General features: G+C 41.3%; 1 protein-coding gene across 2 annotated transcripts; it reads left to right on the plus strand.

Moving 5' to 3' along the window:
* The first annotated feature begins 259 nt into the window (after positions 1–259).
* On the plus strand, positions 260–23,699 carry gucy1b1 (guanylate cyclase 1 soluble subunit beta 1). Of its 2 annotated transcripts, none has more exons than XM_042092947.1 (13): positions 260–448; positions 855–928; positions 7,934–8,034; positions 8,211–8,329; positions 8,529–8,726; positions 10,202–10,432; positions 11,011–11,127; positions 11,658–11,791; positions 14,396–14,593; positions 18,283–18,520; positions 19,799–19,939; positions 21,656–21,810; positions 22,057–23,699. In XM_042092947.1, exons 1-13 carry the CDS (start codon positions 446–448, stop codon positions 22,187–22,189), a joined length of 1,842 nt encoding a protein of 613 aa, XP_041948881.1. In that variant the 5' UTR covers positions 260–445; the 3' UTR covers positions 22,190–23,699. The 2 variants fall into 2 exon arrangements, with proteins under 2 accessions (XP_041948881.1, XP_041948888.1); XM_042092954.1 differs by lacking the exon at positions 260–448 and adding an exon at positions 569–655.
* The last annotated feature ends 768 nt before the right edge of the window (positions 23,700–24,467 follow it).

Below are 24,467 nucleotides of genomic sequence, written 5' to 3' on the forward strand. Positions count from 1 at the left end.
ATGACTATGTGCTTAAAACCACAACCCAGAATCAAAATAATCCATATGGGCCCAAAATAATACAAGAAAGAAATCTGTAACATTAGCATTTTGACCGAAACAATGATAGCCTATAATTAAGTCAGTTGTTCAAACCAAAAACACATGCAGCATGTCAACACAGAGAAAGATTAGGGATTGTGTTATTTTTTTATAGATAATAAGGCCACATGCAGTATCACTGAGCATCATTTCAATCGTGCAGTCCTTTCTCGTCTTCCCAGTGGCTGGCTGTTCGGAACGTTGACATTCTATTGGGCATTTCTGTTGTCAATCTTACGAGAAATATTTTCAGGAATGGTGGTTTCCCACATAACAACCTCTAGTTTTAGCAATAACAGTATTTAGAGCCAAGAATTAATACCGAAGAGCTTCACGGAAAAGAGGAATTTCTCGTTGCTTAATCATGGTATGTATGAATATTGCGTTTAAGAGGCTATTTTCTCATGTACAGATGCAATTTTGTGTTTCTCATAAATGCGGAAGACTAGTCTATTTCGCTTGGGTTACGTTACGTCAGTACAGAAAATAATTCTGCAGAGTGTTAGGGAAAATGCATTCTGTATTAAGGGTTCGTCAAATATAAGCGTAGGCTATAACGTAATGAGCTGTAAATGTAAGTTGTAATGCAATATCATAGCCAAATATAGGCTACAGCTCAATTAACGATGTGTTTTGGAATCACGAGTAGTCGGATAGCCATGATTCCACATGCACTTGCATTCATTCTTATTGGCTCTTACCTGATTTTATCTATCCAAACGTTTGAGGTGATGATTAATTAAAATAACTTTAATATTCTGCTTCGTTTACAGTACGGTTTTGTCAACCACGCCTTGGAACTTCTGGTACTGAGAAATTATGGACCAGACGTGTGGGAAGACATCAAGTAAGTTCTAGTAGGCTATCTTATGAGAAGTTAACATTTATTAATTGCACATTTCTTACTTTTTCATTATTGTGTTAACCAAGATCATTGGAGGTTAAGCAAGATCATTGGAGGTTGGTTCAAATTTGCAATCAATAGATGATCTAATGTGTTAGGCCTTCCCCTTTATGAAATGACCTTTTCAAGAGGAAAAGCTTTAAGTGTATGACATTTATGCCATTTTAACATTGTGATTAAATAACTTTAAATAACTTACTTTAAATAACTTACCTGCTAAATCAGTCCATAAGAGCCTATCTGAGTTGTAACCAATATGCCAACCCTACTGACTGCAAACATTGTATGGGGTGAAATAAATGATAATACTCATGATAACTGAAATCATCAGAGGTGTTTTCATCTTTAGGCTTTAGTCTTTAAATTATTCTGTAAGGACTTCATTTGTGCTTGGATTTCAAGATATCAGGACTCTATTATAGTCTACCAAGTGCCACAGTCACAACTATGTATAAACAACTAGGTCACATTCCTTCCCCGAACTCACAAACATAGAGCTGGTGGAGTTTATTTGACTTTTCCTGGTCTCCTGTCTCCCAGACTTGACTCTCATTTCATCTTTTTAAGTCACAGCTGTCTTTATTCAAGCATGTTTTGAAGAGCCAGTGCATTCTCACCTAACCATAACGATTTCTACCTCACATTATCGCAAAAGTTATCTGGAACTTACAGAATGGATGTGATTAATGATGCAATTATTCATGCTGATTCTATTTTGGGAGTGTTTGGTCCTATTCCTTTCAAGTTTACATTACTTCACGTGATATTTGTTCAGGTGTTGTACGCCGACTGGTATAAATTGCAAGGAGAGAATGTTGCTGAGTGCCAGGATAGCAAATCAAGACTGTTTTCCTATCTTAACCCTGTTGTGTCTACTACAATATATGAGCCGTTACTTTAGCCGTATTGTGGTTGGGAAAAATAGGTATGAGTATGTGTTAGTGAGATGAATGGAGAGTGTTGCCATGTCTATTGTTAGTTGGTGCATTCCAAACAGATCTGCAAGACAAATCCTCCAAGACTTGACCTCTACACTTGCACTTTAGAGACTTCCTGCAGAGAGAGAGATTGCAACACTGATTTGTTACACTGTCCACCTAGCCCTGTGAACCCTCAGTTTGTGTGTGTGTGTGTGTGTGTGTGTGTGTGTGTGTGTGTGCACCTGTGCGTGTGCATGTGTGTGTGTGTGTGTGTGTGTGTGTGTGTGTGTGAGCAAAACTCTAAACTTCAACAAAACCTGTTCACTAAATGTGTACTTGGTGCTAAAGATGTGTGTTTATTTAATGGGACAGAGGCCATAAGTTGAAGGGTCATTGAGGAGACACTGATCAGACCATGCTTTAAGGAACATATTCATCCAAGATCCAGTGTGTTCATTTCCAAACAAGCAAAATTAAAATTGGAACACAGTGAACGGTGAAAAAGCCCATTTTGGATGTTTGCCTTGTCTTATACAACTGCCAGGAGACAGAATACCCTTCTGTCTTTAACTTTAAAGCATGCCATTTCTTCTCCGAGGAAACACTTCACTACTGTAAATATGGTAGTTGAATGCCATACTGTATTTTCTAAAACCATTTTGAAGAAACTGTGTGTGTGGAGAGTCCAATCCAAACTGTAACTCTAGCTAAATTATCGCTGCCGGCATTACAGTAGCAGCTGAAGTTGAAAAGCCCATGAGAGAAAACATACAGGCAGTCAGGGTGCAGGTGTAGTGCCCTGTAGACCTGGGTTGTAGTCCAGGAGGGGTGACTGCACTGTCTCTTCACTACATATGTTATGAAGAAGTTGGATGGCTTGCTGTGAGGCCATACGAGACTTGCCCAGAGTATGAGTCTTATGAGGGACCCCCATAGTCTGATCCCTGGCCCCTATGCAATGAATGAAACACTAGTGCACCCCAGGAGAGCAGAAGTACAGTAGCGGGATGCTTGGATGAATAATTGTGTGAGAATGCTCTTTTATCAAATGCATTAGCCAACATGAGCCAACAGGGTCATTAGTTTGCCAAATCAAGCTTTTAACCAATTGCGTTTGTGTGAATGTAAATTCACCTAAAAGGTTCTCATTTTCCAATAAATCTTAGAGCCCCCACTTAATCATTGCATCTCAGTGTGACTCTAAGTCACACTGCACCTTTAAGACTACTTTTACTACTTTGTTATTTATGAGAAATTACAAGAAAAATCCTCACTGCCCCACTTAGCCCTCTACATTACATGCATGGAAATCAGTTAAAAAAACAGGAGGTAGTAAGACCCACTATCCATTACAAAGGCGAATAAAAGTCTTAACTGAAGTTAAGAATCTCATATTTAGGAAACAATTTCATTATTAGCAACAGACTTATAATATCTGCAAAAAAAATGCAATTGTCACTTGTCACTATAAAATAAGGAAAATGTTATATCCGCCATTTTGAAAAGAAAATTTGTGTGCACTGTTAACCCCACCTACATAAATGTGACAGCCCAGGATGTCCTCTTAATAGTGTAGTAGGACTCAAATAGATGGCATAAGTTGTGCTAGAATTAAAGGTTTTAGACTCATGTACCCCACAGAGGACAAAAATGAATTGCCAGGTCTCATTAAAGGAACACTGTCAGTTGCACCACTGTATGCATAATGTCTGTGACTCTACTGTAGGGTGGCCCTTGAATGCTCTGTGACATTTTTCCATGTTGTCTGAATAACTGCCTCAAGGTGGATTATCTGCCCTTTGACGGTAATGCAGTTTTATGTGCCCTGCCATTCTCAGTTGCCTCACTCCCATGACTCCAGTGGCCCCTTACCACTCTCCCTGTCCTGCACCCAGGCTACTGGACGTCATACTAGGGATTGTGATGCCTTCCCGTCTCTTTGTACTTGTTTCTACGTGTACTTGCTATTATCACTAATGTAGATAGTGACCTTAGTGGGTAGTGCCCATGGCATAACATAACATAAAGATCATGCCTGGTAAGTTTGTGTACATTTCTATATTAGTGGCTTGTAATATGCTAGTTAAACAATTCCAACCACCATGTACTTGTCAGTGTTTTACTAGCTTAAGACCATGTGCAGCCAAATAGAATGATTGGACAGAATGGACTATAATGTCGGGTGCCGCTGACTTGGTTCTCAACTCATACTTAGAGTAAATATACAGTACAGCCATCAAGAGGGAGACTGGTACTGCCAATCAGGAGAACAACAATCCAAATGTCATCTCTCCTCTTTCTGGTAGTAAATGTGCACCAGTGATGCTAGTCAGTTATCAGACTGGGGCAAAGAGCAGCTGTATTCTGTCATGTAAAAACCTCACACAATGTGGGAACAGACAAACACCTGCATACAGTATGTTATCTTACACATGGTTTAGATGAGATGCAATATGTGCACAGGGAAATCCTACACACAGCACACTCTGTTGTTGATGGAAATTCCTTACAGTGCAAACAAATTAACACCTTTCCTGTTTATGTCTGAAATGACAGTGCTGTTATAATATACTAGCCTGTAGTACAGTATTTTAAAGGGATAGCTAGCCTAATTATTAATACAAGGGGCATGAGCCTAACATGAAATTATCAAAGACAATAGAGTAAAAACATAGCCTATCAGAAAATTTGATCTGGCCAGATTTCAGCAAGACGTAAACTAAATAAAATTGATAGAATATTGAACTTATTGAAATGTTTAAAATGTAGAAACAATGATTAAGAGACAGTGGATAGGAATCTATTGTTTTATCAAAAATGGATAATAGGCTGTAGACTAAACATCAACAATATGCTCTAGGCCAGTGGTTCTCAACCATTTTTGAGCAAACGCCCCCCTGACCTTACTTTGATCCTCTGAAACCCCCCCCCCCCCCCCCCCACACACACACACAATTAAAAAAAAAAAAAAAACTACACCCTCGGGTAGGCTATAGGCCACTCACACTCATGCTATATTGCATAAATAAATAACGAGCCCATTTCTGTGCTGTTTTGGTTTCTTCTGGAATTATAAGAAAATGTCCCTATGAGCCTATTTTATTATTAAGCCGATTTAGCCCACTGTTAGAAGCAATAGGAGACTGGTTGGGTAAAAAAAAAAAACACTACCACATCAGCATTGGTTGTAATGATTTTTTTTTAAAAATCAATAGGAACATTAAATGTAGGCAACAAGACGTGTCATTTTATCATGGACAAAAATCAAGTGCACATCACGTGAACAACATATGCACATCGCAACAATCCAACCAATCACAAAACAGATTCTGCGCGTGAGGCCTGTTTAGGCCTATATATATTTCATATTTGATTAGCAACGGTCTTTTCGTGGAGACTACGGTCAGAGCAGTTGCAGAACAACAGCGAGCGGGGCTGGGACGTGAGTCCGGGTGTGTGCAGGCCCGAACTGCACTGTATGACCACTGAGCATAGATAAACAGTAAAATGTAGCTGGGACGGTAGAGGGGTTAGAAACCCATGAATGAAAATAGCCTATTTATTTCAGGTAGCCTATTTTTGCACCAAAAATATGTGAAAACCATGGAAGTTTAAAATGTAAAAAAAAAAAAAAAAAATTCTCATGTTCCCAGCCATCTAGGTTGTATGAACCCCCAGGGGGCGGTACCCTACTCTAGGGCTATTGAAACTTTGTCATAAAATCAGACAAAAACTATTCTACAAAACAAGTCTAGATATAGCTCTGATATTGTTAAAGGTTGCTTGTGGCCCTGGTTAGAAATGGAACCGGAGTGCTGGGGCACTTAGTGCACTCTTAAGGATTTCATGGGCTCTTAGGAAGTGGGGAGACTCTGGCATAAAAAAACATGAATTTGTGTCCACAGGAGCCCTCAGCAGGCAGGCATAAAGGCTTGAGAGTTCTGAATGTTTTATTAGAAGAGGTCAGAAGCCATGAAAAGCTTGTACCTGTGTATCACCACAACATGTAAGGAGTCACTTGATTGTGAACATGTGATACATGCCTGTCTTGAGCATATGGACCGCTTTACATACTTCTATCAATATGTCTCTTTGTTTTCACCAAAAGCCACTCCGATCTGTCTACCACCTTGAAATGTCATAGGAGAAAGAGTAACAGTGTTTTGAGTTACTAACGCCAGACAGCTCAGAGACATTGGTGCCTTTGTGGTCCAACAGGGGGTGCTGTGGCGACCCTCAGTCACTGGTCTCAGATTTCTTTGGAACTGCCATGACAATCCCTTGGGTGGTCACCTGGACCAGCTTATGACTCTGCTGAGGGTACTGGAGGTGGCCTGATGGTTGAGCATTCATATGGATGTGTGGGAACACACAAAGTCCTGTGTAACCTGTCAGAAGTACAAGGCAGATAACACCAAGCCGTCCGATCTACTGCAGGGCGCAATAGTGGAAGCTCCAGAGGAGATGCTGGGAGTTGACCTCATGGGTGCATTCCCTTGGAGCAAAAAGGCCAACTATTACCTCCTGATGGTGATCGACTATTATTCCAAGTGGATGGAAATATTCCTTTTCAGGCTGTGTCTACATTAAGGCAAGTAAATAGAAATGTGCAGTAAAATACCTTGTCTGGAGAGACAGCAAAACACCTCGTCTCATCAAGATCCTCATGGAAGTAATCTTCACCTGGTGGGGAGTGTCGCAATATCTGGTGTCGGACAGAGGATCGCCTTTCTGATGGATCTCTACAAGACCTGGGGGGCTGTACCAGTTACCATCCACAAACAGACTTAACATAACATACAAACTGGTCCTTAAACCATGCTTGGATCATATGTAGGCCAGTGTCTTAACACCTGGAGTTCCGCTTTCTTCTCAGTCAAGCCCAACCAGAGACTATGGGAAAGCCCCTGCTGAACTTAACCTGGGCGGGAAACTCAGAGTTCCACTGAAGATGCTCATCTACAGACCACCATCTCATACACAGCAAGCTTACTGCACTGAAAGACACAAGATGGAGATTAAGCATCTGACCTAAATTGAGACCCTCTTCTTTAAAATGTTTAGACTTTGGATCTTTGGATCCTTCATTTTTTGTTGCTGGGGTTATTGTTTCATTTATTGAAGACGTTGGTTATGCTTCCTCAGTTGTGGATTATGTGTTTTGCTTGCTTGTGTGTTTGAGTTGCTTGCTTGCATATATTGAGAGATGTTTGTGCGTGCGTGTGGGGATATTGACTCTAGTCCACCTTCATGTGGGACATTAAAACCTGTTTTTTTCTATGGACTGAGTGTGAATGAGAAAGGTTGAATGTATGTTTTTGTGTAGCTTTGTTTGAAAATATGTACATCTTGAAAAGCCAACCTCATTGCATTATCTGTTCATTGTGTTTTATCTATACATTTTGTTGTTTTTAAAGATATTTGAAAGAAATATATCATTAGATTCCAAAGGGATCATCAGCATGACTGGTGTTTAGAATTAATACAATATTCATTAAAGGTACACTATGGAAGATTTTTTTACCTTAATGTAAACTTTACGAAGCCAATTTGATGACCAAACTTGTAATAGAGGAATCGTTCACCTAGCATAGCCGTACAGCACAGCCGTAGCGAGTCGCTAAGGAGAGAACCAGCCATGCGACTTCAAGAATAGCGGCCCAAAGACATCTTGCGAGAATCGCGAAAATTTACCTTGTCAGTAGATATAGCTCTTTGGAGATAGTTTTTGCCAATCTTTGCTTACTAATCCTTCACCTCCACAACAAAAGCATTTTCATTGTGTACAGCGGGAACAAGCCACGACAAGTGTATGTACAAAGGCTGAGTAAAATATAAATATATTGTGACTCTAGGGGAATACCTGAACCTGCATAGTATACCTTTAACATTAATCTAAAAATTACAAAACTGATTGTTCAGCGTATCTTGATGCCAAACAAGGTTTCAGATGTCAGACAGTCTTTGGGAAAACCTTTGGCCTTCCGTTAAAGGCAAATGGATAATTCTCAGTTTTCTTTTTGAGCAGGAGAGAAGCTCAACTTGATGTTGAAGGCCAGTTCCTGGTCAGATTAATTTATGAAGATGCCAAAACCTATGATCTTGTTGCTGCTGCAAGCAAGGTTCTTAGTAAGTGCTGATTTTTTTCAATGCTATTTTTGCCATGATTATATTATGTGGTATTGCTCTCTTGAGAGCTTAGAGACAAACGTTGAATGGTTAGATTAAATAAATGGAGAGGGATGTGATTATGTCAAATGTTGCAAATATAAAAGTTTTGAAATGTTTTTTCCCTATTCCTTCAGAGATAGATGCTGGTCAAATCCTGCAAATGTTTGGAAAGATGTTTTTTGAGTTCTGCCAAGAATCTGGATATGACACTATACTACGTGTGTTAGGGTCCAATGTTCGCGAATTCTTGCAGGTAAGAGGCTACAACCGTTATTACATACAGTATACAGGTAGAAAAAGTACATGTGAATTCCTTTTCCTTCAGCAATTCCTTTTCCTTCAGTGCCATTGACGTAATAGCATCAGAGCCACTGAAGCGAAGTGGAAAGAAAGTGTAAGAGAACAAAAGAGCACAATAATGTCACGCTGACCTCTCCTCTCATGGTCGACAGAACCTAGATGCTCTGCACGACCACCTGGGCACCATTTACCCAGGCATGCGGGCACCATCTTTCCGCTGCACTGACGGTGAGAAGGGGACCAACCTGATTCTGCACTACTACTCAGAGCGAGAGGGCCTGCAGGACATCGTCATCGGCATAATCAAGACAGTGGCTCAGCAGATCCATGGCACAGAGATTGAGATGAAGGTTTCTGTCGCTCTGGCTCTCTCTCTAGCTCTCTCTCTCTCTCTCTCTCTCTCCCTCTTCTGTTTCTTTTCTCCTGCTTTGGGCTATCTCCTGTCCTTCAGCCGCATGGCTGACAGGCGGAGTGTGAAAGACTATGTTGCACCGGTTTGTTGACCCTCACATGGGACTAATCTGGATATGTTGCACCGGTTTGTTGACCCTCACATGGGACTAATCTGGCTATGTTGCACCGGTTTGTTGACCCTCACATGGGACTAATCTGAAATTGGCCTTGGACGGTTCCTGTGACTCACAAGGTGTATTTTTAGATGTAGGCATGAGATTCGCCTGTCCATTCTATATATCTTTTTTTGGTCAGATGTATCACCTTGGAGGAGAACTGACCTAGGATAATTAACTTGAGTAATAATATTAGGCAAGTATGATTATATAGTCAAGTCATTAATGCAAAAATGAAAAGTTGGCTTTGAGAGGGAAATAACTTTCCACCACTGGATAAATATTGTAACAATTTTAACAGTGACCTTAATCGTACCCTTCTTAATTTGGAAAAGTGATTATGTAACAATTACTGGAAAAACACAGAATATTTGCTGACCAGAAATGAAATGTGTTCTGTTACCATTTCTTTAAATCCAAGCTGTAGTACGAGTATGCTGCATGTTCAGTGCACAAGTGTCACTGCACTCTGTTTATCTTTTCCTTTAAAGGTGCCTCTACCATCAGGCCCTAACAACACCGGAAGCATCACACTGGATTCATTTTGTATTGTGTTTTTTTGTATTATTTGTAAGCCTAGTACAAAATGAAGGAGATGAATTGACAGACCCTCCAAATGTGACACCTGATTTCTCGTTGTTAGCTAGCGTTGCCATAGTGACAGCAGGGCGAAGAGACAGTTGGTTGACGTCAGTGCTATGAGCTCAGTAACCAGAAAAAAATACTGCATTTACCAGTCTCACCACGATTCACACTCCAAGCCACTCATTCCGCTGTCTGATAATATTATTTTTGAAGCTGTTATTTCGGCCATCTGAGGGTGAAATAATCAAATCAATTCATCTTACTTAAAATTTGTTTACTATCTATGGCACTGAATACAAATATCACACATGCACATAAATGGTGATTGCTGGTTCTCTGGTTCCACAAAAGTAGCCATTGCATTGAGTTATGCACACAGAAAAAAGCTCACACAACCATGACATACATAAACTGTAGTTAGAATCATGCAGTGCAGTACAAAACAGTACAAAATGTAGTAAGTAGCATAGGAACTGTATAATGTGGTTTAGCACAGAGACATCATAGTTCATTCATTTGACTCTTTTGTCTCAGTTGTCCATCAGTTTTCCAGACCATCTCTTGGCTGAGAAGATCCAGTCCACCCATCTGTTTATGTCTCTGTCCATTTAAGAGGCCAGCTTTTATCGGAGTCCTCACTTCTGCCATCCCTCTTCTGCCTTGACAACCAGGTCATTCAGCAAAAGGGCGAGGAGTGTGACCACATCAAGTTCCTGATTGAGGAGAAGGAGTCGGAGGAAGAGGCCTTCTATGAGGACCTGGACGGCTTTGAGGAGAACGGCACGCAGGAGACACGGATCAGTCCCTACACCTTCTGCAAGGCCTTTCCCTTTCACCTGATGTTTGATCAGGACCTCACTCTCACACAGTGTGGCAACGCCATCTTTAGAGTCCTACCACAGGTAATTCCCTCCTGAGCCATCATATATATGGAAATGTGGATATGCTCAGATGTGGTATGCTCAGATGTCTGTGGTTTCTTCAAAGAGATTCTTAGTGAAACCAGTGTGGTGCCTGCATTGGCTTTTTAACAAGATTGGAAGGGGACTTCATTATTCCAGAGTTTATTTATAAACATTGGCCACAGACGGCACAAAGCTGATGTCTTCATTTTGGATCATCCTCTAACTTTTTATCACAGAATTCAGTGTTGCAAGCACAGTAGTTACCACTTTCTTAACACCTAGTTCCACTCAAAAGAACCAATATACTCTATTGGTCAAACAACACTGCCATACAATAGGAAATGTGTGTCCATCTTTCAACTGAAAATGTATCAGATTTTGGCCGTGTGTTTAACTTTGAATGGGACAGAATGCTACACAGTGTGCCGATGAGGGGAACAAACGGGATGAATTAAAAATATATTCTCCAAGCAAGGATTTAGTCAGGCCTTTCCAAGGGTGTTCTAAAAATAAAGTGTGAATGTATAGCCACTGTCTTGGTAAGATCAGCTCTATTCAGTGTTTCTCTTCCACAGCTCCAGCCTGGTGTGTGCAACCTGTCCTCCGTTTTCTCTCTGGTGCGGCCCCACATTGACTTCGGCTTCCATGGAATCCTTTCCCACATTAACACCGTCTTCGTGCTTCGCAGCAAGGTATGTGTGCCAGAAGGCTGTACTACAAAGACAAGAAAGAAATGCACTACATTTCAGAACAAGGCACCACAGAGAAAAGCAAGCCTGTGAAGAATCCTGAGGAAACAACTGAATGTGTGTATTTTAGCTCAAAAATGGAAAGATTTGTTTTAGAGAATTATTTTGAGTCGGGTGTTATTGAATCGGGTATTATTATATACTTGTGTCAGAGATTGTGATGGTCTGTAGTCCCTGGGCTATAAACTGCAATAACTGAAATGGTAGAATATACTGTTAATCTTCAGAATGCAGCTGACACACTGAACCCTACTAGTAATGACAGTCACTCACTCACCAGAAACTCCTGCAAACTCCTGCGTTTCAGTCAACAAATCATACAATTCTGTGTGTTGCTGGTCCATTAGCACCAATGTTAGCCATATTGGGCAAAAACAAAGTTATAAGTGTATGTGTGTGTGTTGGATGCTACACTTGGTTAGCAGTAGGCAGTAGTAGTGTGGATGTGTGTGTGAGGAACGCTCTTTGTGCAGGAGGGTCTGCTGAACGTGGAGACGGCCGAGAGTGAGGATGAGCTGACGGGCACTGAGAGTAGCTGCCTGCGGCTCAAAGGCCAGATGATCTCCCTCCCTGAGACCGAGAACATCCTCTTCCTCTGCTCCCCGAGGTGAGAATGACCATCATCATCTTCTTTATCATCATCATCCTCATCGTCATTAAGAGGAGGACGGTGATAATTACAGGCATCAAAGTCATCATCTTTATTGCGATTGCTTCCATAATTACTTAATTATTTTATTTGTAGAGTCAGTAGATAAAGGTAATGACTAGATGTACCGCAGAGCGGTACAAAATATGACCGCCGCCCAGTCCAGCACATTTTTTCCACAAAAATAAATCACGCTGAAAGGCAAATATGATTCTAACTGTCTCACTAAATTGCATTATCCACACTCAATTCTCACTGGTATCTGCTAGACAACAAGTACCAAAACATGATTAGTTCATAGATTTCACATGTAAAATTCATTTTATACAATGCCACCCCCATCTTGCCTGTTCATATTTCTGAGAAATTCTTTAATTGTGTGCATGTGTGCGTGTACATGTTTATGTTTGTGTGTGTGTGTGTGTGTGTGTGTGTGTGTGTGTGTGTGTGTGTGTGTGTGTGTGTGTGTGCGTGCTTGTGTGTGTGCCTGCGTATGTGCCTGTGTTTGTGCATGTGCATGTATGCGTACATATGTCTACTGTGTGAGTATGTGTCATACGTATGATTACTGTGAATGTATGTGTGTGCGTGTGTATCTGTTTATGCACATGTGTGCATATGGAATGGGTTAACATGACCCCTGGAGGCAAACATACGGAAAAAATTGGTCATCCTAGGCCCTACGGTTCTCAAGATATTCACAGAAAACTCTGTTGGTGTACAGTCACTAAATGTACACATAAAATATTTTATTGTAAGGCCCCCCATGAACGAAAGTTCACGAAACTTGGCATGCATTCGGAGGGTGTCATAATGATCCTACACTTTCAATTTTGTTCAGTTTTGACCATGTCAGCCAGAGATATTGTGATGAAAAACCTAATTTTTTGCTTTTTAATTTTTAACTAGGTGGCGCTATACATGAAATAAGTGGTAATGGGATGGGTTGACATGGCCCCTTAAGACCAACATACAAAAAAAGGTGGTCCTCCTAGGCCCTACGGTTCTCGAGATATTCACAGAAAACTGTCTCCGGCCACCTACAGGCCAGTTGGTGTATAGTAACATAAATTAATTTATTGTGTGGCCCCCCATCAATGGATTTCCACGAAACTTGGCGTGCATTCAGAGGGTGTCATAATGATCCTACACTTCCAATTTCGTGCAGTTTTGACTATGTTAGGTCACAGATACCTGCGATTACAACATTTTTTCTTTTTTGTGTTTAACTAGGTGGTGCTATACATGAAATGAGTGGTTATGGAATGGGTTGACATGGCCCCTTGAGATCAACATACAAAAAAACAACATACAAAAAAATGGTCCTCTTAAACCCTACGGTTCTCGAGATATTCACAGAAAACTGTGTCTGCCCTACCCTCCTTTCGGGGGGTCCAGTCCAGCGGGGGGGCTACAGATCAAAACGAAAAACGATGGTTCCATGCTATCCATGTGGGGTTACATGCCCACCAAGTTTCGTGTACCCCGGTCTTTCAGTGTCCCGGGAATCCTTGACGGAAATTTGAAAGAAAAAAAAATCTGACTAAACCTATATCGCTTCGCTGCACGGCGGTCATAATAATGCCTGAAGTGCCATGAAAAGAATCACAGGTTTAGCTTACAGAATGAACACAGGCCCCATAATTGAACTTAACTTAATTTATTCCGATAGGGCCAATTAGTTTAGTGCTTGCTGCACAAAATGACTTATTGATTACTGAATGATTACACCCCACTTGGAAAAAAACAGGTTTTGTGGCGGTTCCTCCGTAATAGATGAGATAATATGAAATGTAAGCATATATTACATGTAACATTAACATACCGAGTCAAAATAACTGTCACTGTGATAGGTACCCAGGACAGGTCCCATTTTAAATCATGACATGAGCATGGATGTACTACAGACCAGGGCTTGTGATGAGCACCTCCATTGTTTGTGTCTCTTAAAGCGCTGCATGGACATTGGTCCTCCATACCTGCAGCCTCGCACTCAGGCAGGACAGCCGTGTCTGTGGGCTGACTATGGAATTCTATCAAGTGCTCATTTAAATGAAGGGTTCTCATTTAGTAGCTGCAGGCACATTGGAATAATTCTATAACAAGAGTGTGATCTGGGCTAGTGGCTTCCGTCTCACAGTCAAGCACCAATGCACCACTTGTTTCTCTGCATGGAAAAACAGCAAAGTCAAACCCCCAGCTGGATTTCTGCTGGAGTTTTCCAGACAAAGCAGTCCACTGCATTGCAGCACTATTTGTAAAGGAAAATGTCTTGTCACATTGGAGTGACACGAAATACGTTGTAAGAAAAACAGTGTAATGCATTAGAAACTATCCTTACCTGTTGAAGTACTTCATATGGGATTGTGTGTTCACATTGCATTTACATGTATAGCTTAGTAGAAATGTTATTCAAATCGAAAATATTGCACAGCCATTTCTGGCTTTTATTATTAGGTCTTCACACATGGCTTGTAAAGATATGAGATATTTCAAGTCATGTAAGGTTGTTTATCTTGTTATTGTCGTGTCCTTCATACTCGCTCCTACTTTCTTGACCAGTGTCATGAACCTTGATGACCTGACGCGGCGGGGTCTGTACCTGAGCGACATCCCGCTGCATGACGCGACGCGGGACCTGGTGCTGCTGGGAGAACAGTTCCGTGAGGAGTACAAGCTGACCCAGGAGCTGGAGATCCTCACTGACCGCCTCCAGCACACACTCCGCGCCCTCGAGGACGAGAAAAAGAAAACAGACAGGTCAGTCCGTTACGCAGCACAGACTCTCTCTGACTCTTTTGTCCCAGCCAGTATAGCCCAACCCCACTCCGTTAAACAGTAGCCTCTTGGCAACCTCGGTTTGGATCAATAGAGTAGATGTTGTGTTTTGATACCTTTGACACAGATATTCTGTTTGTTCTGTTGCTCAGAGGAAAACTAGATTTGAAGTATGCATCACTTGCAGCATTTTGTTCACAAGATTCAACTGAGATTCTGAAACCCGAGCTGTCAGTTGTGAAGTAGAGTATTGTTGAGCAGTGACGATAAGTTGGACATCTAGTACAGAAAAGGTGATTTATTTTAGGCCACTGGCAGTTTGGACAACACAATACCACACTCAAGATGCTAAATCAGCTGTTAAGTACAGCCAACCTTGCTATCACTGAACATGACTCAGAGGTCCTCTCACCTCAGTGGTAAAGAACAAACTGCCCCTCCCTTACCAACACGTCAACTCCTCCCTCCAGGAGTCAACCACAGCACACCAATCAATAACAACCCACAGAGTACATTTCCCACAAATCAATGAATGATACCGACAGTCTTTCATTGATAGCAATGAGTTTTATTTGTGATATTAATTTGTGTTTTACACAGCATTTTTACTGCTGTAAAGCAGCCAAAAAACAACACTCACATCATAATATAGGAAAAGCAGCCTTCTACAAAGCAGTCCACTGTGTGCTGGTGTGTACACTGTACATAAATAAGGATGTAGTCTCAGAAGCACTGCAGTCTGCGAAACACAATGTGACAGCTAAACAATTTCAGGTTTTACGGAATTTATAGAATATCACTAGGTGTGTGCAAAAAGCATGTTGTCTTGTAGCGCTGCAGGCATTGCGTTATTCTAGTGATTCCCCTCACCAACACCTGAAATTTGTTTGTCAAAAAGTCATGTCTGTGTTTGTTCCTTTAAAGGTTCCTTATAGCGAGACTCATTTTCATAAGCTATAAACCAGACATTATCCATTCTTATGTGAAAAGTTAAATTATTCACAGTCCCTTTCATTTATTTAGCTCCAGCTTGATCACAGGCACTACAAATAGTTACCGCATGAATCTCGCTTCACCACATCGGTTATTGCCTGACAGATTACGGACATTTCACCCAGCTGGTTGACTGACCGCCTCTAGTTTCCCCTTCGCGGCGTGCTTTAGAGTCACACAGTGTTAACTGAAGGTGCAGCTCCCTGCATGAAATGGCCACCTCTGCTCCAGCGCTGTAATAATAAACTCTGCAGCCGGCCGCTGCCAGAGGGGAGCTTGTCTGCCTCAGCAGGACATGTTTGTCCGAATCAAAGGCGAGGTCAATATTCCAGCTCCTGGCTCACGTACGTCCAGACAGCACCCCCCCCAGCAGCTGTGTGTGAGTGCAGCGAGGGGCGGGGGCTCACGCTGGCGGAGGAGGACAGGCCGAAGACGCTGGCGGTGGACCGAGCCGTCATGTCTAATTGGACGATCTCTGTGGCAGCGATGGAGAGGAGAGCAAAGACAGCTCATTAATATTTGTGTTATGGGCATTGATGGAGAGTATTGTAAGTCTGTTGTGTATGGAAGAGGGCAGGGGGGAGGCTTCAAAAATAGCACACTAGAATAACTTTAAGTAGAGATAAATGAAGTGATACAGTATACTTATACATAACTTATTTATATTGCAAAATATTTTTCAATGACATTGCACTTAGATGTTTACACCAGTAGATTTGTTAATTCACCAGTTACTGTATGCATTTTTGGCCATGTATGGTACATGTTGTATTTGCTCAGGGATCTTTTCTTGCTTTTGGGTTGTTAATCTGGGCTAAAATTCTCTGGCGTGAAAGAGGAAGATGTGACTGTATGACTGTTATTGTTGTGAGATAAATTGCCCGTGACTTTTCCCCCGCTTTTCACCTAATTTACAAATGCCAGCTGCCACTTCAGCAGAGGATCCTGTTTTCAGCCGAGAACTAATTGGTATTACGCTAGAAGTCACGTCATTAGCAGGCACTGCCATGAAAAACGAGAGGAGAATTTCTTCTGGATTTGCCACAGAGTTTCAGAGGCACTACAACGCACAGATTGAGACCACTGATGACACGACTGCAGTAGACGGCATCAGCTCATCCAGACATCTATTTTGTTTTGCGCCAAGTGGCCCACCATATTAACAGTGGGCACCCTGTTCTCCTGTTAATTGTGCAGATGCCTGTAGATGTGTTATGTCACTCCTTGGAGAGGCTCTTTTGTGTGGCCTTTACCTGCTAGTCGCAGGGTGTATAATGGAATTTCTGCAAGAGCAGCTGTTTGGTCCTGCCGTAGGGTCTGTGTGTGTGTGTGTGTGTGTGTGTGTGTGTGTGTGTGTGTGTGTGTGCATGTCTGTCTGTCTGTCTGTCTGTGTGTGTGTGTGTGTGTGCGTGTGTGTGTGTGTGTGTGTGTGTGTGTGTGTGTGTGTGTGCGCGCATGTGCGTACACACCCAGCCAGGTCTCTGATCATTAGTCCTTCTGTCAGCCTCCCAACGGCGGTCCGGGAGCGGGCTCGGCTGAGACGACCAACAATCACAACATTTCATGAATATGTAAGTCGTCCCCTCAGCAATTTGGGCTGCGAGCACGATGCGGCGGTGGCCGCGCCGCTTCCACACACCTCTGGAGGCTCAGCATCTGATGATAACTTGCTGAGGAAAGTGCACCGGCTGGAACTGGATGAATGGCTTCACACTTATCTGCTCAGCCAGGCCTGTTTTCCTGCGCAGGCTCTCTCCCAGCATATAATTCACAACACTGAAATGTTATTTCCTAGGTCCAAGGCTACGGGAAATTTCCATATAATTTATAAAGGAAGAGGAAAACACTTTCAAGTCACATTTTTTGAAGCAAACGGGGGACATAATCATGGTGACCGTCTGGCCACAGCTTTCATATGTAAATATGTCAGACAGAGGAGGACAGGAGAGCAAGAGCAAAGAGGCGTTTGTGAAGCATTTCAAGGTTCAGATGCAAAGAGACTATACTTCCCGCGCTACACAATGGTCCTGACCCAGACCAATCTGCCCACCACCCCAAATCATAAGCATGTTCCTCTAAAGAACGGAAGGGGAAAGGTTGTCAGCACGTGTTTCACTGTTTCTATGGAGGTGTGCTCAGGAATTGCAGATAGGGGATATTTTTAAATGTTTGGGTATGAAACGTGATATATTATTCAACATCTCACGTTGAACCCCATAGTAATACATTGGGTGGTTACCATGACAACATCTCCTGACACTCCCGGGTGCTGCTGTAGGAGATAAGACTCTGAGGAGCATGTCCTTGGGGGCCATGTATTTCACACGGTAAAACTTCCTCCCTCGATCACGAGGAGTGGCACAGCTGAATGTGCTGAGCCCATCTGTGGTTCATTTATAATGGAAGAACATTGATTTTTTTTTAAGGGTCAGGTTCATATCCAGAAGTGTCAGCTTGCTAAATCTGTGAAAGTACTGTGTGAAAATACTTAGTAAGTATTAATGTAACAGAAAATATGTACCGAAGAGTGATAAAATGTCACACTAACACTTACACAGAATGCACTGCATTTCACCTCAGGACTTTACAAACCGACACACATTAGCCTCTTTTTAAGCACTGGGATTGTGTTAAATAGGTCTGTTTTATTGTCTGCTTTGTGTGATTGTGTTCTGCAGACTGTTGTACTCTGTGCTGCCACCATCAGTGGCTAATGAGCTGCGCCACAAGAGGCCTGTACCTGCCAAGCGCTACGACAACGTCACCATTCTCTTCAGCGGCATCATGGGATTCAACACTTTCTGCAGCAAGCACGCCTCAGCCGAGGGAGCCATCAAAATAGTCAACCTGCTCAACGACGTGTACACTAGATTTGACATCCTCACTGACACAAGGAGGAACCCGTATGTCTATAAGGTCAGAGACATTTCCTATTGTGTAAATCACTTCATCATGCATCAATGCCTGCTTGTTGAGTTTTATCATGCATGCCATTTTAGCCTTTACAGTAGCTCCGTTTGAGCTACTGCTGGAAAGGTAGATAAATCATCAAAGAACTCACCCTGTCAGATTTGACCAATACTACAACTTGAAAGTGTAGCCTTTGGGCTTTTAGACAAGAATGCAGTTTAAGAAGCCGTATTAACCAAGCAGGGCAAGAATCTCAATACTGACTAACCAAAGAAAGTAATATTTACTTTTCCCGTTCCAACAGCTAGGTGGTCTCAGAATTTTACAGTCTCTTGTATGGACATGGGTATCTCAGTAGAGACATGGCTGTTTAAGTGTTTTGTCATGTGTTGTATTCACTTGTCCTCAGCTCAACAGGACTCCTGCAAAACCATGGCCAATATTTGCAGTGTGAACCAGTGGCCAAATGGCTTTGGTGCCAAAGCAGAAATTGCACACATACTGTATATGTGACTCCTTTTTTTCACAGGAATAGATCACTTGTGGCTGAGTTCCAAATGTTTGCCACAAATGTTGAAAGAGAGAGGGAGACTAAAATTTGTGGATCATAATATTTCTATGTACACAGTATAGAATCTGTTCAGGTTTTTCAGAGGTATTACTATTATTTCTCATCTCTGGGAAAAAAACAAGATGGAACGTTAAAGGTACACCAGGCAAGATTTTCACCTTTACAAAGCCAATTTGATGGTAAACTCACCTAGCATAGCTATACAGCATAGACGTAGCGAGTTGCTACCAAGAAAAGACTTCAAGAACAGCGGCCCGACCAATCTCGCGAAAATCGTGAAACATTACCTTGTCAGTAGATATAGCTGACCTCCACAAGAAAAGCATTTCCATTGTACAGGGGCATAAGTCACGAGAAGTTTGCTATTTACAACAGTAGAGTAAAATCTAAATATATTTTAAACTCTAGAGGGAGCTCTACAGTCGCCAAAAGTACCTAAACCTGCATAGTGTACCTCTTCAGGGAGCTGAGGAGCCTCCTGTACCCCATAGCAACCTGCTTTTCTCAGCACTCAAAATGGCCTCCTGTTTTACACAAGCCTGCAAATTAGATGCAGCACCGTTTGAACCTCTTGAGCTCTGAGAGGCCTTTCATGTGTGTGTGTGTGTGTGTGTGTGTGTGTGTGTGTGTGTGTGTGTGTGTGTGTGTGTGTGTGTGTGTGTGTGTGTGTGTGTGTGTGTGTGTGTGTGTGTGTGTGTGTCTACCTGTGACAGGTGGAGACGGTGGGTGATAAGTATATGACAGTGAGCGGCCTCCCAGAGCCCTGCACCCACCACGCCCAGTCCATCTGCCACCTGGCCCTGGACATGATGGAGATCGCCGGCCAGGTGAAGGTAGATGATGAGCCTGTACAGGTAAGAATTGAGGAAATAGGACTTTTGTGCCTCCCATTTTCTCTTTGATTTTCATTTCCACACAGGTTTTCAGATATGACAATATAAACTATTTATTCGTTATTACGCACGATGATGTTTTAGCCTTGAACATTTTCAAAATTCAAATACAAAATAATTTTAAAACAAATAGTAAAAAGAGTTTTGAAGAGATCTCTTGGAAGCAAGATGAACAGCTGCTTACTTGTAGGCAAATTTTAGATGCCAACCAAGTGCTAATATGCCCACAAACACGCCACAAGCCTCATGTTTTGCCTTGTTTGGGCAGACGCCACCGAGTATGGGGAAAACTCACATGCCACCCACTCCGCTGGAGGGATAATCCCACCATTGCTACTTTTTTTGAGACTCATTCATATTTTCAGTACGATTCAAAAGCATTATAATATATTATTTCAATATATTATAATGATTTTTATTCATTTTATGACCTGATGCATACCTGTGTTGCTTGAAATAGGCACTGAGGACATCTCACAGTCTGAACAAGCTGTTGTAAGGGTGATACTCTACAGTTCGTCATTTGTATAAACACACTGGCTGTCTTTGTTATTGTATCAGTGACCCATGAAGATGGGGAATTGGAAAATGGGGGTTGCCTAAATGAAGAGGCTGTTCATTGGTCTAAAAAGACAAATGTACACAAACACACTCTCTCTCTCTCTCTCTCTCTCTCTCTCTCTCTCTCACACACACACACACACACACACACACACACACACACACACACACACACACACACACACACACACACGCACACACACACACACACGTGACACCATTGTCTGGCAAAAGTACAGAAGCCCTTCATACAGTGTAAAAATAAACTTGCATGAAGTTTGTCCTGAACATCTGGTACTGTGACAGAGCTGAAACAGTGCTGTGTTTCCTGAGCTGGAGACTTTGTATCAGTCAGTGGTTACTACATGGTGTAGCCCATGAAGTGTGCCTGAGATGCCAGCGTCTTTAAATGTCCTGTTTACTGTGTTTATTCCCCAGAGGTTAAGCACAACATGTAAATGTGAGCTTGCCTTCTCCGAGGGAAGCCTGAGTAGTTTGGGGCAAGTGCCTTGCAACAGTAAACACATGGCTCTGTGTTTGCGTGAACTATTTATAAATATCATGCCACTTGCAAATGACCCTTGGGGACATAATCCGTAATATCTAAGGGTAGACACGCCTCCTAATAAGGGTGTAAAATAACAGTCCCTAAAGAAAAAACAATCTGCCAGATGAAGCAAGTGTAGAAATGTCAACATGCCACTATAACGGTTTTAATAGGGCGCTATTATTTAATTATATCAACAATATTGGTAACTCTGTATGTTTCATTTATAATGTTAAGAGTTTCAGTACTCATTGACTTTCTAAAGACATTCCAAATGCTTTTGAAGTTTTTAAAATAGTTAGTCTCTTTGTAAACATTTAAGTTGAGGCACTGGTAAGCATGAGACCATGTTCTTGAATTTCCTCTTGGGGATCAATAAAGTATCTATCTATCTATCTATCTATCTATCTATCTAGACCTGGACACACGTTTGTCAGATGGACCTGCATAGGATCTACGTGACAGGACTATTCACAGCCATGCTGCCCACTGGATAATTCCGAATAAGCCATGATATATGAACATGACCATGTTTATCTTTCACTCACGTTGAAAATCTCTCTTTCCAGATAACCATAGGCATCCACACAGGAGAGGTGGTCACGGGGGTGATTGGTCAGCGGATGCCCCGTTACTGCCTGTTTGGGAACACTGTTAACCTGACGAGTCGCACTGAGACCACAGGCGAGAAGGGCAAGATCAATGTCTCTGAGTATACTTACAGGTGACTGCTGGCTTACAATAATAATAAATAAATGGACTATCCCCAGTATCTCAAAGATTGACAGGAGAAATACCTAAATGCTTCAGTTTTAGCACGCATTGCATTTGTTGTGTTGTTCAGACCATTTCAATAACTCCAAAGGAAATAATTCTCTAATGAGACTCTACCATGTAAACGCCAATGTGGTTATGTTATTCTTTGTTGCAGTACAAATGTAATAGATTCAGTGCTACTGTTGTGTTGCAGGTGTTTGCAGTCGGCTGAAAATGCAGACCCCCAGTTCCACCTGGAGTATAGAGGGCCGATCACTATGAAGGGCAAAAAGGATCCAATGAAAGTGTGGTTTCTGTCACGGAAGACACCGGAGACAAATGTGTAGTGTCTGTCCTACAGCAACATGCCACTCTCAGTTTCAACATTTCCTACTTGTGCAGACACATCATATTTATCTTGAACACAGTACATTAAAACAAATCACATATTATTAACATAACTCATGTATTGTATGTTTTCATGTGTGTTTTTTGTATGAAACCTGTTGTATCTTTATTAGTTAAAACCGTCAATAATATTATAATATAATTAATAATAGCTAGAGCCGTTAATATGCTTACATCACCATCTCCATTGATTCAAACTTGTCTGCTCTTTTGACTCACAACTCAATATTCTGGAGTTCATGGGTGTTATTTATTTTATTGTTCATTATGCTTTGGGATGTCTGCTTTCAAGGTGACGAGGCTCTCCCACATGGTGAGATTACACAGTATTGTTAATGATTTAAAAACTCCAATGATATTCAACTGACATTCACATTTATATGTTTATAAATATGATCATAAGCTTTAAAAAGTAATATATAGTCCTTTTAAAGTGTGCTTTTAAACACAATTCTGTATTTAAACATAGCAGAACATATTTATTTTTTGTATGTATGTACACTTTCCGAAAATTAATAATAATTGCTATCTTAATTTATAGAATGGGCACTATACATAGTCTAAGTCAAGTTTGTATCTAAGTAGCTCTGTTTCTGAAATAGCATTTTGATTCTAATATTTAATTCTAATCCCTGTGTGCTGTGTTTCTACAGAGGTTTAACCATATTAGTTGCTACCACTCTCAGTATCTTGCCTGTACTGTATTTGAGGAGAGTTTTAGCCTGTATAGTTTTAGTCAATTGGCTTACATGTCCTCTTTTGTTTAAAGTGCTTAACTTTACTCGGTCAAATTTAGATGATGTAGTATGTCACATTTTCTGTATTTGTCTTTTTAAAGATGATTTTGGTGCAGAAGAGCAGCCGTAGTGCATGTATCCATGACTGAGAAATGTAGGCTTCATTTTTCTGACATCCTCTAATATGTAAATCTGTGCCACTTCAAAAATCACAATTGGCAATAGCCATGTAAGTTATTCTTAAGTTATTTATGAACCAAAATGGGGCTGTTGTTGTCATTTCTGTTGATTTGCTACAACGTTATATCCAAGTATCAAAATGTGCCAAGTGCCTCACAATGTATTACCTTCAGATTCCTCTTCCTTTGTAATGAAGTGTCTAAAATAGTAAAGGCCTATTTAGATTCTCTCTGATGTTCAGTAACATTGTCAGGTATACTATGAAGTTATTTTTAGGAGGTTTTGCCATTTACTTGCTTTTCAGGATTGCAGGAAGGCATCTCCTGAGGTGTGAGAGGCTGAATAAGGTATTAAGTTACTGAGCAGGCTGTGAGAAATCCACACTCTCTAATTGCTCACCTTTCATTTTGCGTAGAAGTACTATTAGCAGTTCCTCAGATTAGATTCCTTTTTTTCCCGATTCTTTAAAGTGTTGAAAATTAAGTGTTACGTTAGTGTGAAAATAAAAATGAATAAAGCAATATGGAACTTCTTTTGACTTCTCTGTCTCTCTCGCTCTCTCTCTCTCTCTCTCTCTCTACCCCCCCCCCTTCTCTTACCAGGTAAAATCATTTCAATTGTATCTATATTGTGATTATGTATACATACTCTACATGCATACATATAGTGGTGGCCAAAAGTATTGAGACAAAAGGGACATTTTCAATGACATTTTCAAATAATACCAAGATTATAAAAAAATATTTGTTTATTTTATGCAATGTAACAGTCAATCAAGAAAGCGAGTTTTTTCTTGATTGACTGTTACATTGCTCAAAACTAACGCACCTGCACGGCCTTGAGTAATTGACCCTACCTGTCTAATTGAACTTTTATTTTATGCAATGAAATTGCTATACAACAATCAATGTGTAGTATGTCCTTTACTCTTCAAAACCTGCTGGATCTGGCTTTGAGTAGAGAGAACAAGACATCTGCAGTACTCTGATGTCTCTTGCTCAGTCCATGCCTGCTTGATTGCTTCCTTCCTGAAGATCATGTACAGTATAGATGGTTTCTTCCCTGCGACTGCATTCTTCACCATTGTCCAACAGCTGTCTTTAGGTCTGGAGAGGACCAATGGCTCAAGCAGCTGAGTGCCATTGTCACATAGCCAGTTTTTCACAGATTTCGCCATTTGGCATGGAGCTCCATCTTGCTGCAAAATGGTCGCTCCATGGAAGTCAAGACACAAGGGGAGAGTTTCCTCGAATATGTCTTTTAAGTATTTGGTAGAATTTAAGGTTTGAGAATTTAAACC

This window comes from Alosa sapidissima, chromosome 1, assembly GCF_018492685.1.
Source record: "Alosa sapidissima isolate fAloSap1 chromosome 1, fAloSap1.pri, whole genome shotgun sequence".
Classification (NCBI taxonomy): domain Eukaryota; kingdom Metazoa; phylum Chordata; class Actinopteri; order Clupeiformes; family Clupeidae; genus Alosa; species Alosa sapidissima.